The 23332-nt window shown below is 45.7% G+C and overlaps 1 protein-coding gene across 1 annotated transcript in view; it reads left to right on the top strand.

Moving 5' to 3' along the window:
* LOC121003694 (carbonyl reductase [NADPH] 2-like) overlaps positions 1 to 22970 on the top strand; it is a 33157-nt gene extending 10187 nt beyond the window's left edge. The window contains exon 5 of the mRNA XM_040435563.1: positions 22760 to 22970. Within this exon, the coding sequence (XP_040291497.1) occupies positions 22760 to 22863 (104 nt within the window). The 3' untranslated portion in view covers positions 22864 to 22970. The remainder of the gene's footprint in view (positions 1 to 22759) is intronic.
* The last annotated feature ends 362 nt before the right edge of the window (positions 22971 to 23332 follow it).

Genomic DNA, 23332 nt, shown 5'->3' with positions numbered 1-23332 from the left:
ACTGTCTCCAGTATACCCGCTAATTTGCAATCAATATTGCTCATCTGGCTATCTACTTCTGATGCCCGGCTTTCTCCTGCCCTTTCTCGTTCCCTTCATACTCCTCCATTTGTGGTGTTTGCTTCTGATTACTCCTTGTCTTAGTTAACGGAGGGGGGATTTGAGATATTTATCTAATTGTGTCCTTACAGTGCCCCCTTTAGGAGAGGATGTTCCGATCGACTTTCTATTCGGTAGTTTTGGTGCCATTTTTTTTTTTTATTCCCCTTTAATATTATAAAAATCTCTGTATTTCTAAATGAAGTGTCGTAGAAATCCTTTAACACAGAAAAGTAATCAGAGAGTCTTACATATCCTCGATCTCCTTGTTTCTTGAGTCCCTGGTTTCCTGGTTAACGGATAGCTTCAGGGTGGGGTTCTCCCGGTGTCTTTGGCGCAATCCGCCTACATTATTCAGCGGTCATTACTCACGCATATGTTATTTGGCGGCCTTCGCTCACTCACAGGGTGATGGACCCATGCAGCTGCCTGGGGCTCATAGATCCGGGGCTCAGAAAAAAAATGACAAGACAGTATTCAGTATTCAGTATTCAATATTCAATGTTCAAACAGGACAGTAACAGTAACATCCAGCAACAGAACATAGGCAGCACTGGTGTAGGCTAGTATAGCTAGTGTAGCACCTAGGGCGAAACCCCGCAGCTGTATATTCAGAGCGACTCCATAGATGAATCTGCTAGAGCCGCTGGCAGGTAAAGCAGCTTAGGGTGAGACAGCGGGCAAACACAAATGGCAGCAATAATGGATAAACAGTCAGACATCCCCCCCCCCCTCCTCTTCAAGACAGCCCTGCAGCAGGGCAGACAGAATGACACAGACGGTCACTCCCAGCGTACCGCTCCGGGCGGACGAGATTCCCAAGGGCAGGAGAGCAGAGAGAGCAACCACTCACAGTGACTCCAAGGCTAATATGGAACATGTGGAGCCTCCAGCTTGAAGCGGCCTGAAGCAGGCACGGACCCCCGGACGTCCAACTCAGCAGCGGGCAGATTGAGCAGGCAGACAGAGCGGGCAGAGCACGGCAAGGGGCTGTTCCAGCATGCCCAGCATAAACAACGGCGGGTGCATCGGCATCAGCGGCATCAGAGGGCTTGGTAATTCAGCGACCGCATCGCTCGTGCATCGAGGGCCGGAACCGGAGCCGACGTTGGGGGCGGGGCGGACCGCTGCACACACGTTTGGTTACGTCATGCGGCCGCGTCTCCCCCGATTGCGTGTCCGAAGAGACCTTATATTCAATAAGAAAAAAAAGTTGCAGTGAGCTGTCCTAATGGGAAATTAGTTGAAATCGGCATTAAAACAGAAGTGACTGAAACACAAATGGGCATCAAGGTGAGCGCAAAGAAAGTGTAATTTAAAGTGTCTGTGCACTCTGATACAACTGGGTGTATTTAGTTTATATATGTACCTCCATCCATCCTTGCTTCTGGGGTGAAAGTGCGGTCTGGCATGCTGCATGGGTGAAGAAAGTACCGTATGCTCCTCTGGCTTAAAAAAAAAAAAAAAGATAACCGGAAAAGAACAGATAACCGGAAAAGGGTTAGCCACTGTTTGCTCAAGCAGACCATTTCTCTACACACTTTTAGGGTGGTCAAATTCTTTTACACTTTATTCGATACCTCAATCAGTAGTTCCGGAGTTGGTGTGAAATAGCGGCCTGATACTACACACTTTAGGGTGAGTTCACACTTCAGTTATTTGGTCACTTACGGTGAAGCCTACTCAGAGATAAGGTGTAATGGAAAGAGCTGCACCTGTTCTGTGTTTTTGACGCAAATCTGGTTTGATACTACACATTTTAGGGTGTTCAAATTCTTTTACACTTAAAGGGGTTATCCGACTTAAATATATTCATTCTGATTACTCTTATTATATTCCATTGAAAGATTCTTCAAATCACTTACATTATCTATCTTTCCCCGTTTGGCCAGTTCACTTATGGGTCATGTGACCCCCGACTTCAGCAAGCCGGCTCTGGCGCTGACGTCTCGTTTACAGGCTTCTCCCTGCTTGAGAGAGTGGCCAGGCTCTGTAAACGAGACCTCAGAGCCTCTGGTTCCCTCCCCTCTCTCGCTGTTCTAACACTGCCTCGGCGATGGTATGCGATCGCGCATGCGCGGTACGTACCAGATCCAAGGCGATCTCTTCTCCGGCAGCAGGGTATGTTTCTCGCGCCTGCACTCACTGGGCTAGAGTTAGTGTGATCTGGTGTGATACCCTCTGCGTCTGGGGATCGTTCTTACAGCCATGTTACCCTCCACAAGTACACATTCAACAGTTGTAGCGTCCCACTACGTGTGTGGGCACTGCTTAAAAACACTTTTTAAACTAAAAACTGTATTATGCTGTATTATGTGACTTTGTACAAATTTATCTGCAAAATCCCTGTTACCAGGCAGATTAGGTGTAATTTATACATCCCACCACTAGATGGGGATGACACTTAGGTTCTATATATACCTAGATCAGGCCTAGTGAGAGGGTTGAGAATGTATTTAGAGATTAGAGCAGATCTGAGGAGATCAGATTAGATTAGTGGGAGAGAATGCAGAGTGAAGACTCCACACCACAGATTAGTGAGTGGAGCCAACTTCGCTATGTGGTAGTACCAAGATGTGAGGCGCAGAAGAGCATTTTCCTTCTGTGGCCGAACTATATACTTGCATCCCTGACCAGTAGGAGAGAGTTTGCCTCCCTGGAATAGAAACAAGCTTCCTAAGGATTCATCGGTGATAAAAGCCATTATTTAGGGCCACAGACACCTTTGCGCATGGTGGAGGACTTATAGCTTCTGGCAGCCACACCATAACTCTGGGAAACAGATGAGTTACCTGTCCCAATGTTCAGCTTGTAGGGAAAGGACAAGGTATAGGACTGAGCACATCAACAGAAACAAGGTACTCCTTAACCACAGCTCAAATCAAGCCTAAGAAAGCCTAGGAACAGTGGACTTGCAGATTAACTCTAATACCAACAAGAGACTGTATTTTGTACTGCTGCAACCAAAGTCAACATTAGTAAAAGTTGTGAGTTGCATCTTACCACTGTCTACCTCATTATTACTACTATTGGTTGTACCACCATTAACAGTACTGGCATCACGACAAAAAAACATCAAGGGACTCAGCCGCAACAAGCACCCTAAGCACCCCTAACATCAAGGGCACCTCAACCACCATCTTGGCTGATGCTTCCCTACCACAGAGCGTGCCCCGGAGGATTTCGTGCTGTCCACCTCAACACTGTGCTGCCAGCCCAGGGAGGCTTTCTGCTAACCGTGAGTAAACTGATGAACTGTGTGTTATAATTTGGCCCCTCATCGGTCCACCGTGCACCTCACGTGTTGCCCCTGCGCTACTGGCTGGCTGCACAGTTACCACCCCCTGGGAAAAATAAATAAATAATTGTCCATCATATTTATTGATATAGCTATATATAATCCATATCTGCTACCAATATATATATTTATCTAAGCAATATCCATATTGAAAGGTCAGATTGTTCACGCCCAGAAAAATTCATGAGGCAGAGCTCAGGCATTGTTGTTAGACGCCCCCTCAGCATGTACTTCAGCATGTAAACAAAGCAATGACAGAACCATGAAAAGGTTTACATATGGGTTTTTCCTTGATGAAATCTAGCTTAACCAAATTATATGTATATCCTGATGAGTTTTAACGAGTTTTAACTCGGATAACCCCTTTAATTCCATGCGTCAATCAGTAGTTCAGGAGTTGGTGTGAAACTGTGGCCTGATACTACACATTTTAGGGTGTTCAAATTCTTTTACACTTAATTTGATCCGTCAATCAGTAGTTGCGGAGTTGGTGCGAAATTGCAGCCTGATACTATTGCTCTTTTACCCTTGCAGTTAATGTTACAGTACAGGTGAGGAGGAGAGATCCGCTGCCTCCTCCAGTAGGCGGGCAAGTATCGACGATGAGAGTCGCATGGAAGCTGGTGTTGTGAGCAGTCAGGCACGTGGCCCTGAGGGTGACATCAATGATGTGCAGACAGTAGTGGATGACGATGTAGCCAATCACACGTGGGAGCCAGATGAAGAGAGGGGGCTTCAACATCATCATCAGGAAAAGAGGAAGGGTGGCAGCTTGCGCGTGAGGCAGCCGCTGAGCCACCAGGGTGGTAGCGTGGCCATGAGTCAGCAGGGTGGCAGCAGTAATTATAGAATAAGTGATCAATTATTTAAAACTTAACGTTTAATATAGTATACATAGAAAATTGGTCCCACGATAATTGGATACAAAAATTGCAAAAAAGGAAACAATGCGGTGGTTCACCACATCGGTATTAATGGTACTAACAACCAAAACACATGAATATAACAAAAAGTGCTCGGCGGCACCAAAAGGTAACCATGTGGTCCTACCGCTCAGATGAGGTGCTCCTTGATACAACGAATGCCCAGCTGGTGTTAATGGATGTGCACACCGTCGCTGAAAGCAGTTATAAAACACAGGGTTAAGAGTGCTAGGTATGCTGGCCCTAGTAATGCCCTAGGGACCTACAATGACCTAAGTGACCTGACCACGGATCCCCGTGACCAGTCACACGCAGGAACCTAACCCTGGAATTTGTGCGCCCTAGAAAGCCCTCACCTGCCTGATCCCTACACGCATGTTTCGCTGAAAGGATGAGAAAAAAGCTCATCAGGGGAAACACGGGAGCTTGGGCTAAAGCTGTGCAGGGCACACTGACAATGATATCGAATGTGTGCTCTGCACAGAGGCAAAGTGTGACCACGATCCTGATGTGGAAAATAGTGGCCAAACTAGCTGTAGGGTAATAGGGGAAAAAAACTGATACTGAGCCCCTCTCCTACTAACAAACTTATGGCGCATGGGCTGATGTAGCCTAAGGTGGCGCAGAAATCCGCCACCTTTTGAAGAAGAAGCCAAAACGAGGCTTGGCTAAAACACTCCCACCTGACCCGGAAGACGCGGCGCATGGGCGCATGCGCAAAGAAACGGATCGCATGGAGAAAGGGGGAGGTCACTGGGCGGGCGCACGTGACAGAGGTGACGTCACCGCGCCCGATCTTGTGTGTTCATGCGAGATCACGCAACAGTTGCCAGGCAATCAGGACCCTATTCCCCGACACTGTCGGACAGCACAGCTGCTGGTATGCGACTGCGCTTAAGCAAAGTATATGGCATTAATGGCAACAATGATAATAATAGAGTCATGAGTAGGACGACAGTAAACGAACACATGTGATAAGGGAAAGGGGGCGGCACAGTCGGACAGCAGACAGGAGGGAGAAGGGGGAAAAAAAACTGGAGGGAGGAAAGGGGAGAGATCAAGACGCAGAGAAATGGATAAATATACAAACATATGTTAGCAGACTAAAGATGATGTGTACAATGTTATAAAATATACATATCGGTATTGGCTGCCTAAATGAAACAGCTGTAGTTAAGCTGCTCATTTAGGCCCATGGGTGAGACCGTGCGTAGCGTGTAAATCCAGCGGGATTCTCGCTGGAGTAACACACGATCCCAATCCCCACCACGGATTGGACGCCCAACCTTTTCAATTCCCATTGCCTTCAAGCAGCTGGGGTTACCCTGATGACAGTCATGGACATGCCTAGAGACCACTGTGTCCCTGCTGTTGGCAATGTCACCAAGATGCTCACCCAGACGCCTACGCAACTCGCGTCTGGTCTTTCCTACAAATTCCAAATTGCAATCACAGGTAATTTTATAAATTACACCCTGTGTCTTGCAATTAATAAAGTCCTTAATGGGAAATGTTCTTTTCAAATTAGAGCTAAAGAAGGTTTTGCCTGTCTGGACAATACTACAGGCTACACAGCCACTGCACCTAAAACAACCTGTGGGCCTGCGGTCAAGCCAGGTGCCCTGCCTGGGCACAGGCGTGAAGTGGCTGTGTACGAGAAGATCCTTAAGGTTACTACCCCTTCTGAAAGTTATCTGGGGGTAATCGTGTATAACTTCCCTGATGTCTGGGTCGATCATTAGAACGGGGCCAATGTTTGCCCAGGATCCCCCGCATTCTATCGGTGCAACCATCAAAGGTGGCTAGCAGTCGGATCTTCTGGTCTTCAGTTGTTTTTACTTTGGGTACCAGAAGATCCGAGCGGGCCGTATCAGCCGCCCTATGGTAGGCCTGCTTGAGTATACTGTCTGGGTAACCCCTGTTGAGGAACCTTTTCCTGAGATCATTCGCCTTCCTCCTAAACTCTGGCCCCTCGGAGCAGTTGCGCCTAAAGCACAGATATTGGCCACAAGGAATACCCCTTTTAAGGGGGGTAGGGTGACTACTGCTCCAATGTAGGACCGAGTTAGTGGAAGTGGGCTTCCTGAAGATGGTTGTTGAAAGTTCGTCAGTGCCCTTTCTGAAGATAGAAATATCAAGAAAAGAGAGACTGTTCGGATCGGATTCATATGTGAATTTCAATCCCATGTCATTATGATTTAATTTATCAACCAAGCCAGAAAATGATGTTTTAGAGTCATTCCAAATGATGAAGATGTCGTCGATATAACGGGCCCACAATGCTATAGGCCCGGTACTCGACGACATCTCCTCAGAGAAAACACTATTTGCCTCCCACCAGGCCAGGAGCAAATTGGCGTAGGCTGGTGCACAAGAACAGCCCATCGCCGTGCCCCTGAGCTGGTGGTAAAGCTTTGTGCCGAAATGAAAAAAGTTATGTGTTAACAAATATTCAAGAAGTCTCAACACAAAATCATTGTGCTGAGAAAACTGGCAACCCCTCATGCTGAGGAAATGACCTACTGCTTTGAGACCATCTGCATGGGGGATAGACAAATACAACGCCTCAACGTCAATACTCCCCAAGATGGCCTGGGGTTCAATATTGACACCATCAAGTCTCTTGAGTAAGTCCATAGTGTCCCTGACATATGATGGCAGGGACACTACGAAAGGCATTAGGACCTTATCAATATATACACCAAGGTTCTGACTAATACAACCAACCCCCGAAACGATAGGCCGCCCCTTCAGGGGAGTTGTCCCCTTGGGGACCTTCGGCAGGCTGTAAAACGTAGCATTCACCGGGTGTTTTGGATATAGAAAGTCCAATTCCTCTGCAGAGATTAAATTTTTAGTTTTTGCATCATGGAGGATTTCCCTAAGTTCCAGCAAATATGAATCGGTTGGGTTAGATGACAGAACTTCGTAACTATTTCTGTCCCGAAGGATCTGTTCACACATAGTCCTGTAGTCAACCGTATCCATGATCACTGTGTTGCCCCCCTTATCCGAGGGCTTCACAGTGATCGAGGAGTCGTTTTTGAGGGCAGTAATGGCCTCCGATTCCTACTTAGTGCAATTATTGCACAGGTGGGGTGGTGGTGGAGGAAAACATCCAGACACGATACATCACTGGAGGGGGGCATCTTGGTGCCTTTATTCCTTAAGGTCGTAAATGGGCCCAAACCAGTTAGGCCACCATCAGATTCCTCCAAACTGTGCAGCAGCCTAACATCAGATAGCAAACTTAAAGGGACCCCAAGTTCCTGACACTGCCGCTCATACATATGTTTAAAAAACTTTCGCCACCTGAGTTTCCTGATAAAGAGATGCAAATCCTTAGTCCAGGTAAAGGCATCAAAGCGGCGTGTGGGAACAAAGGATAAACCTTTACTGAGGACAGCCATTTCGATAGTACTCAGTGTCCTCTGAGATAGGTTTATTACTTTGGGGCCTGTTGGTCCCGTGTCCTCGATCTGTTTCTCAATGGATATGGAATGGCTTAGTCTAAAAAACTCTGGGGTTGTCCTCTACCCCTACCCCCCCCCCCCCCCCTGCCCCTTCTATACTGATTTTTATTTCTCCTGATTGATGTGCTCGTCTGCTCGCGTTCACTGTCTGAGAGGTCGGTCTCAGTGGTAGACAGTTCAGAGGCCACCTCCCTGACAGCGGCCTTGTCTTTGAGAACGGAATATGCCTTATTCTCTTTAAACTCAGTAAGGTCTTTAGTAAACTGCCGCTGCTTCCGTTCCCTAAGATAAAATTGATATTTCTCTATGGAGGCCTGCAGCTGCTTTTCTTTATTGTTAAAGTCAGGGTCCTGGGAGAAAGTTTTGGTGATTTCAATCTGGGCTTTCAATCTTTCCCCCAGACTCTCAAGGTTAATTTTCTCCTCCTCTAGCAACAGGGTCATAAACTGAAGGGAGCTGGCAGTGGCTAATTGTTCCCAGCGGTTACTAAAGCCAGGACTCCTCTGTCTGCTGACAGGGGTAAGTGAAATCCTCAAGCCCCTGGGAACAATGCCATGTTTTATATAATTATCGAGGCTCTGCACCTCCCACCAGCTAGATAGATGTTCCTTATACACTTTATTTAACTCCTGTAGGAAGGCGCAAGGGTCCGTCATTGACGGAAGGTACGTGTCACCGAGGTTCCTGGCCTCGGTGAGATAAGAACCGGTTATTTTATGTGTCAGCCGCAGCTAGTGCTTGCTGACACTGTTTATTCTTAGTGTGGCTGAAAAGCCGATCCGGGCCGGTTCTTATTGGGAGCAGCCAAAGAGCAGGGTGGGTGGCTGTTCCCCACGTCCAGGCCAGGTTTTGGGCTGGGGTTTAAAAACCCAGCCAGCAGCTCAGCTGGGTGTGGATTATCCTCCATGGCAGAGGAGCTGAGGAGTCTGTGGTTTGAGACACTGAGGCATTTATTTGCGAGAGCCATAGGCTGGGGAAACAGGCCTCTAAAGCCTGCTGTGGACTGTGGGTGAAAACCATCTGCTGACCAGGTGAAGTCTTTTTGCACTGTGAACTTTGAGTGGTGTGAACAGGCACCAAAAAATGAACACTTACTTTTGGCTTGTTTTCTTTCTGTGTGAGAATAAACACTGAACTTTGATTTACAACCTTGTTTTTGCCTCTGTACTGCGTCCGCTTACCCTGCCTACCAGAGCGAATCCCCACACTCCTTAAATGCAGTTTTAAAGGAGGGAATAAACTTTTTTTGCACATACGATTTATCCGAAAAGACCTCCCTTGCCTCATCAAACCATGTGTCCGTATTAAGGCCAACAGTCAAGAAACCTGCCATGCCAAGGGAATGCAATAAGAATATAACAGTATAGATAATTATTAGAGACCACCTGAGTCAGACAGAAATTATAGAATAAGTGATCAATTATTTAAAACTTAACGTTTAATATAGTACACATAGAAAATTGGTCCCACGATAATTGGATACAAAAATTACAAAAAAGGAAACAATGCGGTGGTTCACCACATCGGTATTAATGGTACTAACAACCAAAACACATGAATATAACAAAAAGTGCTCGGCGGCACCAAAAGGTAACCATGTGGTCCTACCGCTCAGATGAGGTGCTCCTTGATACAACGAATGCCCATCTGGTGTTAATGGATGTGCACACCGTCGCTGAAAGCAGTTGTAAAACACAGGGTTAAGAGTGCTAGGTATGCTGGCCCTAGTAATACCCTAGGGACCTACAATGACCTAAGTGACCTGACTACGGATCCCCGTGACCAGTCACACGCAGGAACCTAACCCTGGAATTTGGGCGCCCTAGAAAGCCCTCGCCTGCCTGATCCCTACACGAATGTTTCGCTGAAAGGATGAGAAAAAAGCTCATCAGGGGAAACACGGGAGCTTGGGCTGAAGCTGTGCAGGGCACACTGACAATGATATCCAATGTGTGCTCTGCACTCTGCACAGAGGCAAAGTGTGACTACGATCCTGATGTTACCTATTACCCTACAGCTAGTTTGGCCACTATTTTCCACATCAGGATCGTGGTCACACTTTGCCTCTGTGCAGAGCACACATTGGATATCATTGTCAGTGTGCCCTGCACAGCTTCAGCCCAAGCTCCCATGTTTCCCCTGATGAGCTTTTTACTCATCCTTTCAGCGAAACATGCGTGTAGGGATCAGGCAGGCGAGGGCTTTCTAACCAGGGTTAGGTTCCTGCGTGTGACTGGTCACGGGGATCCGTGGTCAGGTCACTTAGGTCATTGTAGGTCCCTAGGGCATTACTAGGGCCAGCATACCTACCACTCTTAACCCTGTGTTTTACAACTGCTTTCAGCAACGGTGTGCACATCCATTAACACCAGCTGGGCATTCGTTGTATCAAGGAGCACCTCATCTGAGCGGTAGGACCACATGGTTACCTTTTGGTGCCGCCGAGCACTTTTTGTTATATTCATGTGTTTTGGTTGTTAGTACTATTAATACCGATGTGGTGAACCACCGCATTGTTTCCTTTTTTGTAATTTTTGTATCCAACTATCGTGGGATCAATTTTCTATGTGTACTATATTAAACGTTAAGTTTTAAATAATTGATCACTTATTCTATCATTTCTGTCTGACTCAGGTGGTCTCTAATAATTATCTATACTGTTATATTCACTGTTATTTTCAGGGTGGCAGCAGTGTCAGATCTGTAGCCAAACGTGCCGGGGGTAGACCGCCTGCTACGCAGGAGCCTACCTGTCTGGAAAGAAGTAGCTGTGCACAGTTCATGGAAGCAGCGGTAGCAGGCAGTCAGCATGGAGTGGTGGGGGTAAAATACCATACTCGGCAGTGTGGGAATTTTTCATCAAGCCGCCGGAGGACGTCAGCATGGCCCACTCTGTGACTGAGCCATTGTGTTGACGACTCATTCGAATCCTCATGCGCTTTCACGTTCGCCACTCTGTGACTGGGCCACTGTGTTGACTCCTCATACGATTCTCACCCTCACCACTCTGTGACTGGGCCACTGTGCTGACTCCTCATGCTGTTGCCATCTCCCCACTGTGTCGACTCCTCATGCGGTTGCCACCTCACCACTCTGTAACTGGGCCAACTGTGTTTACTCCTCATGCGATTTCTCATGCGATTCCCACCCTCGCCACTCTGTGACTGACCACTGTGACGCTTCATGCTGTTGCCACCTCCCTACTCTGACACTGGGCCATTGTGTTGACTCTTCATGCAGTTACCACCCTCCCCATAATGTAACTGGGCTACTGTGTTGACTCCTCATGTGGTTGCCACTCTCCCCACTCTATGTCTATGTCCCCACTCTATGTACAGTACTATTGTCCTTGTTTGGCCTTGTTGACATCACCATTTAATTTACCCTTATTCTGATCTGTCAGAAGTACAGAAAAATGAGAAACACAACGGATTCTGTCTTTGGAGCATCCATAAGGCCTGTATCATATGGTCTTTATTTTGCATCAGGATAGGCCCATGAAATGGATGCCAAAAGCAGGAGTGGGTACAAAACACAGAAGACATGCAAACTTTATGATCATGTGTCATCTCTGTAAACACTGACATCAACACAATTTTACTGCCGACACCCTCTCCACTCTGTCAGGGGGGGCACTACTTGTGTCAGCGTGTAACAGAACAGGTTCTGTAGAAATCTATGTAGACTCATATGTAGACTCATCTATGTTCACACTTGAGTTATTTGGTCAGTTCTGGCCCCGTAACTGACCAAATAAGTGAAGTGTGAAGTGATTCTAAGAGTGACGCCTGTCATCTGCGCATCATACTGACTCACAGTGCTGTTTTACTACCACATCGGCCTCCCAATCAACAAGCTTTTAAGCTGTGGGCACTTGGAAGCCATCACAGTCATGCCTAGCATTGCATGGCTGCAATTGGCCTGCGCATCAAGCGACTTGGCCTGTATAAATGCCGGATCACGTGTTGCGCCACCATTCTGCTCTAACTAGTGTAGGGACAGGACGCAGCTGCAGTGAGGGACAGTGTTAGGCTTTTCACCTGGCTGTTAACTCTGTGGCTGACCTATAGGCATTTTTTGTGGGTGCAATGCACCAGTGACACAGAAATACAATACTAAAAGAGTTTGTCCGGACTTTTTAATATTGATGACCTATCCTCAGAATCCGTGTTCACAGCAGGGTGGCACTCAAATCAGCTCATGGCCATCAATGGAGCGTGGCTGGGGGGATACAGAGGACACAGAAGATACAGGACAGCTTGTTGTTGCCTCTTAGCAGTCTGGCACACATGAGCGAGTACATTGCTTGGTGCCTGCACAATGACCGGCGAGTTGCCCTGATTGTTACCAATTCTGATTACTGGGTGGCCACCCTGCTGGATCCCTGCTACAAGGACAACGCGTCGTCCTTACTTCCGTCAGTGGAGCATGATCAGAAGATGCATGAATACAAACACATGCTGGTAGACACACTACTGATGGCGTTCCCACTTGACAGCGGGGGCTCAGTGGAAGCACAAGGAGGAAGTCGCCAACACAGCTGGGGCACCGGCACCACCTTAGAAGGGAGGGTTAGCATGGCCAAAATATGGAAAATCTTCATCAGCACGCCACAACATCCAGCACCACCATTTGATATGGACTGTCTTAGCAGGAGATAGCTGTCACAACCAGACAGTTGAGAAGCTCTGACAGGAGCTTTCCAGATCCTCCTCCTTGAGTTTCTTTGTTTTGGTTAAGTTCCTCATCTCGTTAGTCTATCTCAGCTGTCATGCAGTTGGACTGATTGCTTCCCTTTAAATTCCTCCCCATGATGCATTAGGTTGCGGCTTATACAACTTCCTGGAGTGTGTGTGCTTGCTGTTTCTATTTACCAGTCCTCTGCAAGATAAGTGCTGTTCCTTTATTTGTGATTTTCTGTCTGCTGGATTTTCAGGTGACCCTGACTCCCTCCGTGTCTAGTGTAGGGAGCCGGTGGTCGTGTCCCCTCACTATTGTAGGGTCTTCAGGTATTAGATAGCCGAGGTACGTGGATATGCGCTCATCCACCTTTGGGGTGTTCGCATAGGCTGAGCAATTAGGGAGAGTGGCAGGTCTCATGTAGGGGTCTCCCTTTTGTTCCTTAGTTGTGGATCCAGTGAGTCATTATTGTATTGCATTGTCTTGTTTCCATTGTCTTGTTTCCTGTACACCATCCGTGACAAAACCGTCTCAAGCATGGATCCGGTTTCACTTTTGGCTGAGCGCTTCCAGGGTCTTTCATTGGAGGTATCTGATCTCCGTAAGATTTTTTCTCAGTTTCAACTGACCGGTTCAGCTTGCGTTCATGGAGTTTGTTCTGAGCCTAAGATCTCGCTCCCGGATACGTTCTCCGGGGGTAGTGAGTATTTTGTGCGTTTTAGAGAGGCTTGCAAACTCCATTTTCGCCTTCTTCCCCATTCCTCTGGTGATGAAGAATGGAGGGTGGGGATCATTATATCGCTGCTCAGGGGTAACGCTCAATCCTGGGCCTTTTCGCTGCCGGAGGGGGCACGGCCCCTCCGTTCAGTGGATGAATTCTTTTTAGCCCTGAGTCAGATATATGATGATCCGGATCGTATTGCTCTGGCTGAGTCTAGACTACGTCTGTTATGCCAGGGTAAACAATCCGCAGAGATATACTGCTCAGAATTTCGGAGATGGGCAGCTGATACTGGTTGGAATGATGCTGCACTCCGAAGTCAATTTTGCCATGGTCTTTCAGAGGGATTGAAAGATGCATTTTCCTTTCATGAGAGACCTACCTCCTTGGATTCTGCTATGTCTCAGGCCGTTCGTATTGACAGGCGTCTTAGAGAGAGAGGAGAGATCTCTCCTTCCTGTCATACTCAGTCCCGGGACAGTGCAGCGGTCTCTTTCTGTGCGCAGGGGTCTCAGTCGCTGTCAGCCCCTTCTGAGCAGGAGCCCATGCAGCTGGGGTTGATTGCCTCTGACAATAGAAGATTCAGCCCGCATGGGAGAGTTTGTTTTTGTTGTGGAGGTATAAATCATTTGGCAAATGTTTGTCCCTCTAGGAGATTCAGGCAGTTTTCTGGGAGTAATAAAGAAACAAAAAGGAAAAAATCTTTTAAAAATGTTCCGTCTGTTACTATTGGCAGGGTTGAGGCGTAAATTGAAGGTTTTCCGTTTGCTTGTAGTTCCCGTTTTGTCCTGCCTGCTAGGGTGGCGCTAGAGAGCAAGAGCATTTTTTGTGAGATTTTAGTGGATAGTGGAGCAGCTGTCAATCTCATTGATAATCAATTTGCAATAACTCATGGTTTCCAGGTATGCACTTTGGGAAAGGATATTCCTGTTTTTGCTATTGATTCCGCTCCACTTTCTCAGAAATCATTAAAGGGCATAGTTCACAATATCCGTTTAATTGTGAGTGATGCTCATGTTGAGGATGTGTCATGTTTCGTCCTTAGCGGTTTGCCTACTCCTCTAGTGTTGGGGCTACCCTGGCTCACTAAACATAACCCCACCATTGATTGGCAAGCGAGGCAAATAAATGGTTGGAGTGACTTTTGCAGAGAGAATTGCCTCATGACATCTGTTTCTGAGGTTTCTACTAAGACTGTACCACCTTTCCTCTCTGAATTTTCGGATGTCTTCTCTGAGAGTGGAGTTCAGGATTTGCCCCCGCACAGGGAGTACGATTGCCCTATTAATCTCATCCCAGGCGCCAAGCTGCCTAAATCTCGTTTATAAAATCTTTCCCAACCTGAGAGGGTCGCTATGCGTGCTTATATCTCTGAGAGTCTGAGAAAAGGACACATACGACCCTCGAAGTCACCTGTTGCCGCTGGTTTTTTCTTTGTTAAGAAAAAAGATGGTTCTTTAAGACCTTGTCTGGATTTCAGGGAGCTGAACAGTATCACTATTCGTGACCCTTATCCGCTTCCTCTGATCCCGGACTTGTTTAACCAGGTTGTTGGGGCGAAAGTCTTTTCCAAATTAGACCTAAGAGGGGCATACAACCTGGTCAGGGTCAGAGAAGGAGACGAATGGAAGACGGCTTTCAATACCCCTGAGGGCCATTTTGAGAATTTGGTTATGCTTTTTGGTTTGATGAATGCCCCAGCCGTTTTTCAGCATTTCGTGAACAGCATTTTTTATCATTTAATGGGAAAATTTGTATTAGTGTATTTGGATGACATTTTGATTTTTTCTCCTGATTTCAAGACTCATAAGGAACATTTACGTCAGGTCTTGCTCATCCTGCGGGAGAATAAATTATACGCGAAACTGGAAAAATGTGTGTTTGCGGTTCCAGAAATTCAATTTCTGGGGTTTCTTCTCTCCGCTTCTGGTTTTCGCATGGACCCCGAGAAGGTCCGCGCTGTGCTTGAGTGGGAGCTTCCTGAGAATCAGAAGGCGCTGATGCGTTTTTTGGGCTTTGCCAATTATTACAGGAAATTTATTTTGAATTATTCCTCTGTTGTTAAACCACTCACTGATATGACCAGAAAGGGGGTAGATTTTTCTTCCTGGTCGGTAGAGGCGCGTAAGGCCTTTTCTAATATCAAGGAGAGTTTTGCTTCTGCTCCCATCCTGGTACAACCTGATATTTTGTTACCCTTCATAGTTGAGGTTGATGCTTCTGAGGTAGGGGTGGGTGCGGTCTTGTCTCAGGGTTCCTCTCCTGCCAAATGGCAACCATGTGCCTTTTTCTCGAAGAAACTCTCCTCCGCAGAGAGAAATTATGATGTGGGAGATAGGGAATTGTTGGCCATCAAGTTGGCTTTTGAGGAATGGCGCCATTGGCTAGAGGGAGCCAGACACCCTATTACCGTGTTTACTGACCATAAAAATCTGGCCTACTTGGAGTCAGCCAAGCGTCTGAACCCGAGACAGGCCAGATGGTCTTTGTTCTTTTCAAGGTTTAATTTTGTTGTCACGTTCCGCCCTGGGGTTAAGAATGTGAAGGCAGATGCCCTGTCACGTTGTTTTCCGGGAGGTGGGAATTTTGAAGACCCGGGTCCCATTTTGGCTGAAGGTGTGGTGGTCTCTGCTCTTTTTCCTGAATTGGAGGCAGAGGTGCAGGCAGCCCAGTCAGAGGCTCCTGATCTTTGTCCTCCTGGCAGGTTGTTTGTGCCTCTCGCTTTGAGACACAAGATTTTTAAGGAACACCACGATACGGTCCTTGCTGGGCACCCGGGGGCAAGAGCCACACTGGATCTCATCGCTCGGAGATTCTGGTGGCCTGCGCTTCGTAAGTCGGTTGAGGGTTTTGTGGCAGCTTGCGAGAGTTGCGCTCGTGCCAAAGTCCCTCATTCACGGCCATCAGGTCCTCTCCTTCCCTTACCCATTCCTTCCCGTCCTTGGACACATCTGTCCATGGACTTCATAACGGACTTGCCTCGTTCCTCGGGGAAGACTGTGATTCTGGTGGTGGTGGACCGTTTTAGCAAAATGGTGCATTTCATCCCTTTTCCTGGTTTGCCCAATGCTAAGACGCTGGCGCAGGCATTTATTGACCACATTGTAAAATTGCATGGTATTCCTTCAGACATAGTCTCTGATAGGGGCTACGCAGTTTGTTTCCAGATTCTGGAAGGCTTTCTGTTCTCGCTTGGGGGTTCGGTTGTCATTCTCTTCTGCTTTCCACCCGCAGTCGAATGGCCAGACAGAGCGCAGTCGAATGGCCAGACATATCTGTGCTGTTTTGTGGCGGAGAATCAGGAGGATTGGTGTTCTTTTTTGTCCCTTGCTGAGTTTGCTTTAAATAACCGTCGTCAGGAGTCCTCTGATAAGTCACCATTTTTTGGTGCATATGGGTTTCATCCGCAGTTTGGAACTTTCTCGGGAGAGGGGTCTTCTGGTTTACCTGATGAGGACAGATTCTCCTCGTCTTTGTCAACTATTTGGCAAAAGATTCAGGATAATCTAAAGAGCATGAGTGAGAGATATAAGCGTGTGGCAGATAAGAGACGTGTGCCTGGTCCGGACCTGAATGTGGGTGATCTGGTGTGGTTGTCTACCAAGAATATCAAATTGAAGGTTCCCTCCTGGAAGTTGGGTCCTAGGTTTATTGGGCCTTACAAGATCCTGTCTGTCATCAATCCTGTTGCCTACCGTCTTGATCTTCCTCAGACTTGGAAGATCCATAATGTTTTTCATAAGTCCTTATTGAAACCTTATGTTCAACCTATTGTACCCTCGCCTTTGCCTCCTCCTCCGATTATGGTTGATGGAAATCTTGAATTTCAGGTCTCTAGTATTCTGTGGATTCTCGTCTTGTCCGCGGTTCCCTACAGTACCTCGTTCATTGGGAGGGTTATGGTCCTGAGGAGAGGATGTGGGTCCCAGTGACGGACATTAAGGCCACTCGTCTCATCAGGGCTTTCCATAGGTCCCATCCTGAGAAGGTGGGCCCTGAGTGTCTGGAGTCCACTCGTAGAGGGAGGGGTACTGTCACAACCAGACAGTTGAGAAGCTCTGACAGGAGCTTTCCAGATCCTCCTCCTTGAGTTTCTTTGTTTTGGTTAAGTTCCTCATCTCGTTAGTCTATCTCAGCTGTCATGCAGTTGGACGGATTGCTTCCCTTTAAGTTCCTCCCCATGATGCATTAGGTTGCGGCTTATACAACTTCCTGGAGTGTGTGTGCTTGCTGTTTCTATTTCCCAGTCCTCTGCAAGATAAGTGCTGTTCCTTTATTTGTGATTTTCTGTCTGCTGGATTTTCAGGTGACCCTGACTCCCTCCGTGTCTAGTGTAGGGAGCCGGTGGTCGTGTCCCCTCACTATTGTAGGGTCTTCAGGTATTAGATAGCCGAGGTACGTGGATATGCGCCCATCCACCTTTGGGGTGTTCGCATAGGCTGAGCAATTAGGGAGAGTGGCAGGTCTCATGTAGGGGTCTCCCTTTTGTTCCTTAGTTGTGGATCCAGTGAGTCATTATTGTATTGCATTATCTTGTTTCCTGTACACCATCCGTGACAATAGCATTTCTGCAACATGGTGGAACACGTGTGCACGCGTCTGCACATAATGACTGATCGGCCTGCCCTATTCAACTTCTGGGCCTCTAAATTGGGCACATGGCCTGAGCTTGCCCTTTACTCCTTGGAGGTGCTGGCCTGCCCTGCGGCAAGTGTATTGTCCGAACGCGTGTTTAGCACGGCAGGGGGGGGTTATCAAGGACAGGTGCATCTGTCTGTCAACAGCCAACAAGGACAAGCTCACGTTCAATAAAATGAACCAAGCATAATTCCCACAGGACTTGTCCATACCTTGGGCAGAGTAGAAAAGTATACTGGCTGCACCCAGCCATTGTTCTACTCCAGTGCAGTTTGTCCTGTTTGCCATTTCCCAATGTTTTGGGACCTCGCCCAAATCAAAAAGAATAAAATAAATTAAATAAATAAATAAAACAGCAACACAAAAACAGTGTTGGCTACCTCCTCCCCCTCTTCCACCTACACCACCATGTCCACCTCCTCTTCCACTTGGACCTCCACCTCCTGGTTCAAGATTATTATTTGTTATATTGGCAGAGCATAGAAATATACCGGCCACACCCAGTCATTGTTAAAGGGATTGTCCCACGAAAAATATTCTACATTTTTCAAACCAGCACCTGGATCTGAATCCTTTTGTAATTACATGTTAATTAAAATTTGGCATAACCACTGAGTTATTCAATAAAATTTATCTGTATAGCACAACCAGCTGCTTGTTTTTTTCTTATTTCTTTGACCTGCTCACTGAGAAGGCCGCACATGCTCAGTTTCATCCTTCTGCTGCCTCCTGAGCTGTGATAGGGAGAGAGCTGAGACACGCCCCTTGAACTGTGATAGGGAGAGCTGAGAAACGCCCCCTGAGCTGCAGCAGAAAAGACACACCCCTTGAGCTGTCAGCTTGATATAAATCTATCAGAGCAATGAATGGGGAGATCTCTGGATCCATGTGAGGTCCAGTGCTGGTTCTAGCTTTGTTAGAAAGAGGTTGTCATGTACTATCTGATTTACATTTTCTACATTAGTCATGGGATAACCCCTTTAAACTCCAATGCAATTTGTTCATTCTGTTTGCCATTTTCCAATGTTTTGGGGCCTCCCAAAACAAACAAAAAATGAAAGAAAAAAACTTTTTTTTTTTAATAAAGAACAAAACACAAAACAGTGTTGGCTACCTCCTCCACCACCATGTCCACCTCCTCCTCCACTTGAACCTCCACCTCCCGGTTCAAGATTATTATTTGTTATATTGGCAGAGTACAGAAGTATACCAGCTGCACCCCAAAAAATGGCTATAGGTCACACACAGAATTAAAAGACAATTTTTTTTTATTGAACAATTTAAAATAAAACCCTACAAAAACAGTGTTGCCTACTACCTCCTCTGCCTCTTCCACCTACACCACCACGTCCTTCGCCTACTCACCCTCCTACTCCAGTTGGAGATTATAATTTTTTATTTTCTTCTATTCTATGTTACTTTAAGTCATTTCTCTATCCACATTTGTTTGCAGGGCAATATTGCTGCTCTTACTCCCATTTAGATTCCTTTTGCAGCCCTCTAGTCCTTTCTATGACTAATTTACAGCCATTTTACAGCACCAAAGTTCGGGTCACCATTGACTTCTATGGGGTTCAGGTTAGAGGTCAAGTTTGGGTACCCGAAATTAACTTTAAACCAAAATTCAGCTAAATCTGTTGAACCCGAACATCCACGGGTTCACTCAAACCTAGTCATTAGTAAAAAAAAAATCTCGGAAAACCCCTTTAACTGCATGCGAGTCACCACCCTCTGTAGGTTGGCAGTGCAAGATCACAGACCCGAATTAATTTAACCCTTTAAATCACACTTTTTGTCTATACTTTGATGACCATTTGTGTGCCAGTCATTTCCGTTTAAATGCCACTTTCAACTCATTTCCCTTTAGGACAGCTCACTGCAACTTTTTATTTTTATTACTGGTGATAAAGTCTCTTCAAAATTCATAAAAAAAGAAAAATATAAATGACGTGAATAAGAAAATGATGAATAAGAAACCAACTTCAGCTCTGAAAAAAAACTGGTTGAAAAAGAAATCATCTTTAGCCTCGTCTGTGCAGCTACATAGAAAGTTTCTATCTCACGACAAGTGCAAAATTCACAAACATATAGGTCAGCTTTTCTCTGTAATGTCCTCCATGATATTGAGACTGGTTCTGAATGAGTAAGAGAATGTTAGGAAGCAGATTCTCCTCTACTTTCTGTGTGCAGTATGTACACCCACTGTTTGTTGAAAAGTTGGTGACACTTTAATCATCAATTCGTCACAGTCATGCAGTGTGGAACAATGGGGTGCTCTGGATGTTGCTCTTTATATTCTAGCCCTGACCTCTGGTGTATGCGCAGTGCTCCAATGGAGCTGAGGGGTGTGCCCTCAGGTTGAAATGATATATATGTGCACCAGAGACATCAAACAATCCTGTATGGGTGTTTTTAGTGAAGGCAATGATGGCCTAAACTGTACTGACAAGTTCCCTTCAAATGAGGAGTTCACCTCCACCTGGAACATAGTATTGTGAAGAGTCTGAAACCTCCAGCAATTCTAAAAACCAATGGGCCATGATTGTATGTAGATTCCAGGTTAGGGCTCAAGGACTATTGTTATTTCTATGGGGCCATGCACACATAAGTCTTTTTTGTGGGTTTGTTTTTTTATTCTATATGTTTTTATAGCACATGCCCTATTCTTGACTGTATAGCAGAAGAAAATTGTACTTTCTATTGATGGAGGTAATTAAAATGTGCAATGCACACAGAAGGCATTTGTATTTTTTACGGATCCATTTTTTTGCGGACCAAAATACTGACACGGCCATATGCATAAGGCCTTATAGACATCTGCAAAAAGCACAGAAGGCGTTTGTGAGCATTGAACCCCGCTCCTGAACTGTATCCATAACCTATTTAAATTTGAAATGTTCCTTTAACCCCTTCCTGATGCAGGGATTTTCCATTTTTGCGTTTTTAATTTTCGGTCCGTGCTTTTCCGGAGCCATACGTTTTTGTTTTTTTTCATTCATATAGCTGTATGAAGGCTTGTTTTTTGTAGGACAAGTTGTACTTTCTAATGCAATCATTTAATAGGGCATACAATGTACAGGGAAGCTGGAAAAAATTCCTAAAGTGGTGGAATTGGAAAGAAAATGAAATTCCGCCAACATGGGTTTTTTTTTTTATGGAGTTCACTGTGTGGTAAAACTGACCTGTGCTCTTCATCCTCCAGGTCAGTACGGTGATACCACACTTGTTTAGTTTTTCTTGTGTTTTAATGCTGAAAAAAACTTTGGAAAATAATTTTTTTCTTGTCATTGCCATATTCTGACCCTGATAACATTTTTATGGTTATGTCTACGTGGCGTGAGAGCTCATTTTGAGATGTGTATGACTTTTTGATCTCTTTATATTTATTTTTTGCGAACTAAAGTGACTTTACTTTTTCATGTCCCCAGGTGGACTCCAACTTGCAATCATCAGAGTGCAATTTGTATAGAATAATATAATTTGCTCCATTAGTCTATATAGAACTGGCCTGATATGTAAAGGCTCTAGCTCATTACATGCATAGAACAATTTCCCCGATCTCCGCTCTTTTATCCCTCTCAGGTGATGTGGTCACATTTCACCATGGCATCTGAGGGGTTGGATGTCCGCAGTTGGCATTACCACCGATCGCAGACATTAGACACTGGAGTCTGCTGTATGAACAGGACACATCCATGTGATAAATAAGACTCGTGGTGGAATAATAATTTTTACTGGGATTATTACAGTAACTACATCACTGTATGTAGTTGCATGGCTGTCTCTAGGTGATTTGTAAAATGGCTGCCTGTCTCTAGGTGATGTTATGTTGTTAATAAAGTTTAGTGTAAAAATAATACATAAAGACATCTGCTTCTACACAGATACTGACAGACATGATAAGATGCTACTGTCACGCTTCGGTGTGGTAGGGAAACACCACACCAAGTATAAGAGGGAAGGGGGAACAGGGAATCAGGCCTGAGAACTAGGGAAGGAAGATGGACACCTCCTAGTAAAATTCTAACCAAAATCCTGACTGACTACCAGTATGAACAGACCCCAGAGGTAGGTGTGTTCATATGCAGGAATATCTACAGTCCTATCTAGCCCTATAGGACCCTGGTACTAATGGCAGGGACAAGACTACCTGTTCCTCAAAAAAAGTAAGGACGAACAGGAGTCTCCTTCAGGCCTAATTCAAATAATAGGGAAATGCAACACACAGAACCCAAACAAAATACAAAAAGGGAAAGGAAAGACTTAACTTCAAAGGGGCTAAGGAAGCACCAGGAACTCCGCCGAGATCCACACACCAGCAATCCACAACTGAAACTGAAACTATAAACCGCACAGCATTGTGGGAGAAGCAACAATAAATAAGGAAGGTTAAATGACCACATTAGCAACACCTGAGGCAAGGGGTGTGGCCTTACCAGAAACAACACAGGCGCCTATTGATCCACAAGGAAAACCTGTCAGATCAAACCACGTGTTGCCAGTCTCACCGATCTCCTGCCACTTGTCACGGGAACGTGGTAATAACACTGTATATACTGTATATGTTCTGCTTCTCAGTACACTACTATAGATACCTAGACAGTTAACAAAAAGCTAGGTCACATTATATTGGCGAGGGTCACATGACCAACACCTTGTTTAGTCCTATTCAGTTCTCCTATGGATGCATTTTACAGGACTTAAATGGGCCGTAGCATTTATTTTTTTTCTTTAGCGAGACATTACTGTGCAGATATATTAAAAGTCTGGGAACAAAACAGATATATATTAGAAAATTATTCAATGTCCTATTCTCTAAATAAATAAATGTAATAAATAAAACTGTAATACCTCTATAATTAAACCGTATCTACTGGATCTTTTCAGTACTTGCCTCTACCTCTTACAATATATGTTTTTTCCCCAGAGGTTGATGATGTCACTAATTCCATCCTGTTCCTGCTCAGTGACAAGAGCGCCATGATCACCGGATCCCGCCTTAACGTGGATGGAGGCTACCTAATCTCATAGGCTCTAGACAGAAAAGACATTGTGTGTTCAGAGCATAGTACTGATTGATGCGTGTGATTCTTTGTAGTTAGGCTCTGTTCACATCCACGTTGCCAGTTTTTATTGTACCTTAAAGAATCAATAAATAAAATAAATTCCCTAACTCTGCTATGGACATCTTCAGTTCTGTAAGATGTCTGGAAAAGATATACTGTCGTTGCAGCATGAGGCATATTGGATATAAAGACTGAATACCAGATATCCTCAGGGTCTCAATCTAAGGAAAGAACCCCTCTGCCTTTGACACTGTCAACCACTCCCTTCTATTAAAAACTCTCTCATCTCTTGGAATCACTGACCTGGCCCTCTCCTGGATCACATCATACCTCACAGACCGGACGTTTAGCGTCTCCCACTCTCACACCACCACAATGTCTATCTGCTATATCATCCTTCTTCTCCTCTCGCTTTCTAAAACTTAACATGGATA

The sequence above is a fragment of the Bufo bufo genome, chromosome 6 (assembly GCF_905171765.1).
Source record: "Bufo bufo chromosome 6, aBufBuf1.1, whole genome shotgun sequence".
NCBI classification, from domain to species: Eukaryota; Metazoa; Chordata; class Amphibia; order Anura; family Bufonidae; genus Bufo; species Bufo bufo.
Note: the sequence above shows the minus strand (reverse complement) of the source record. Positions and strands in the feature narration are given on the sequence as shown.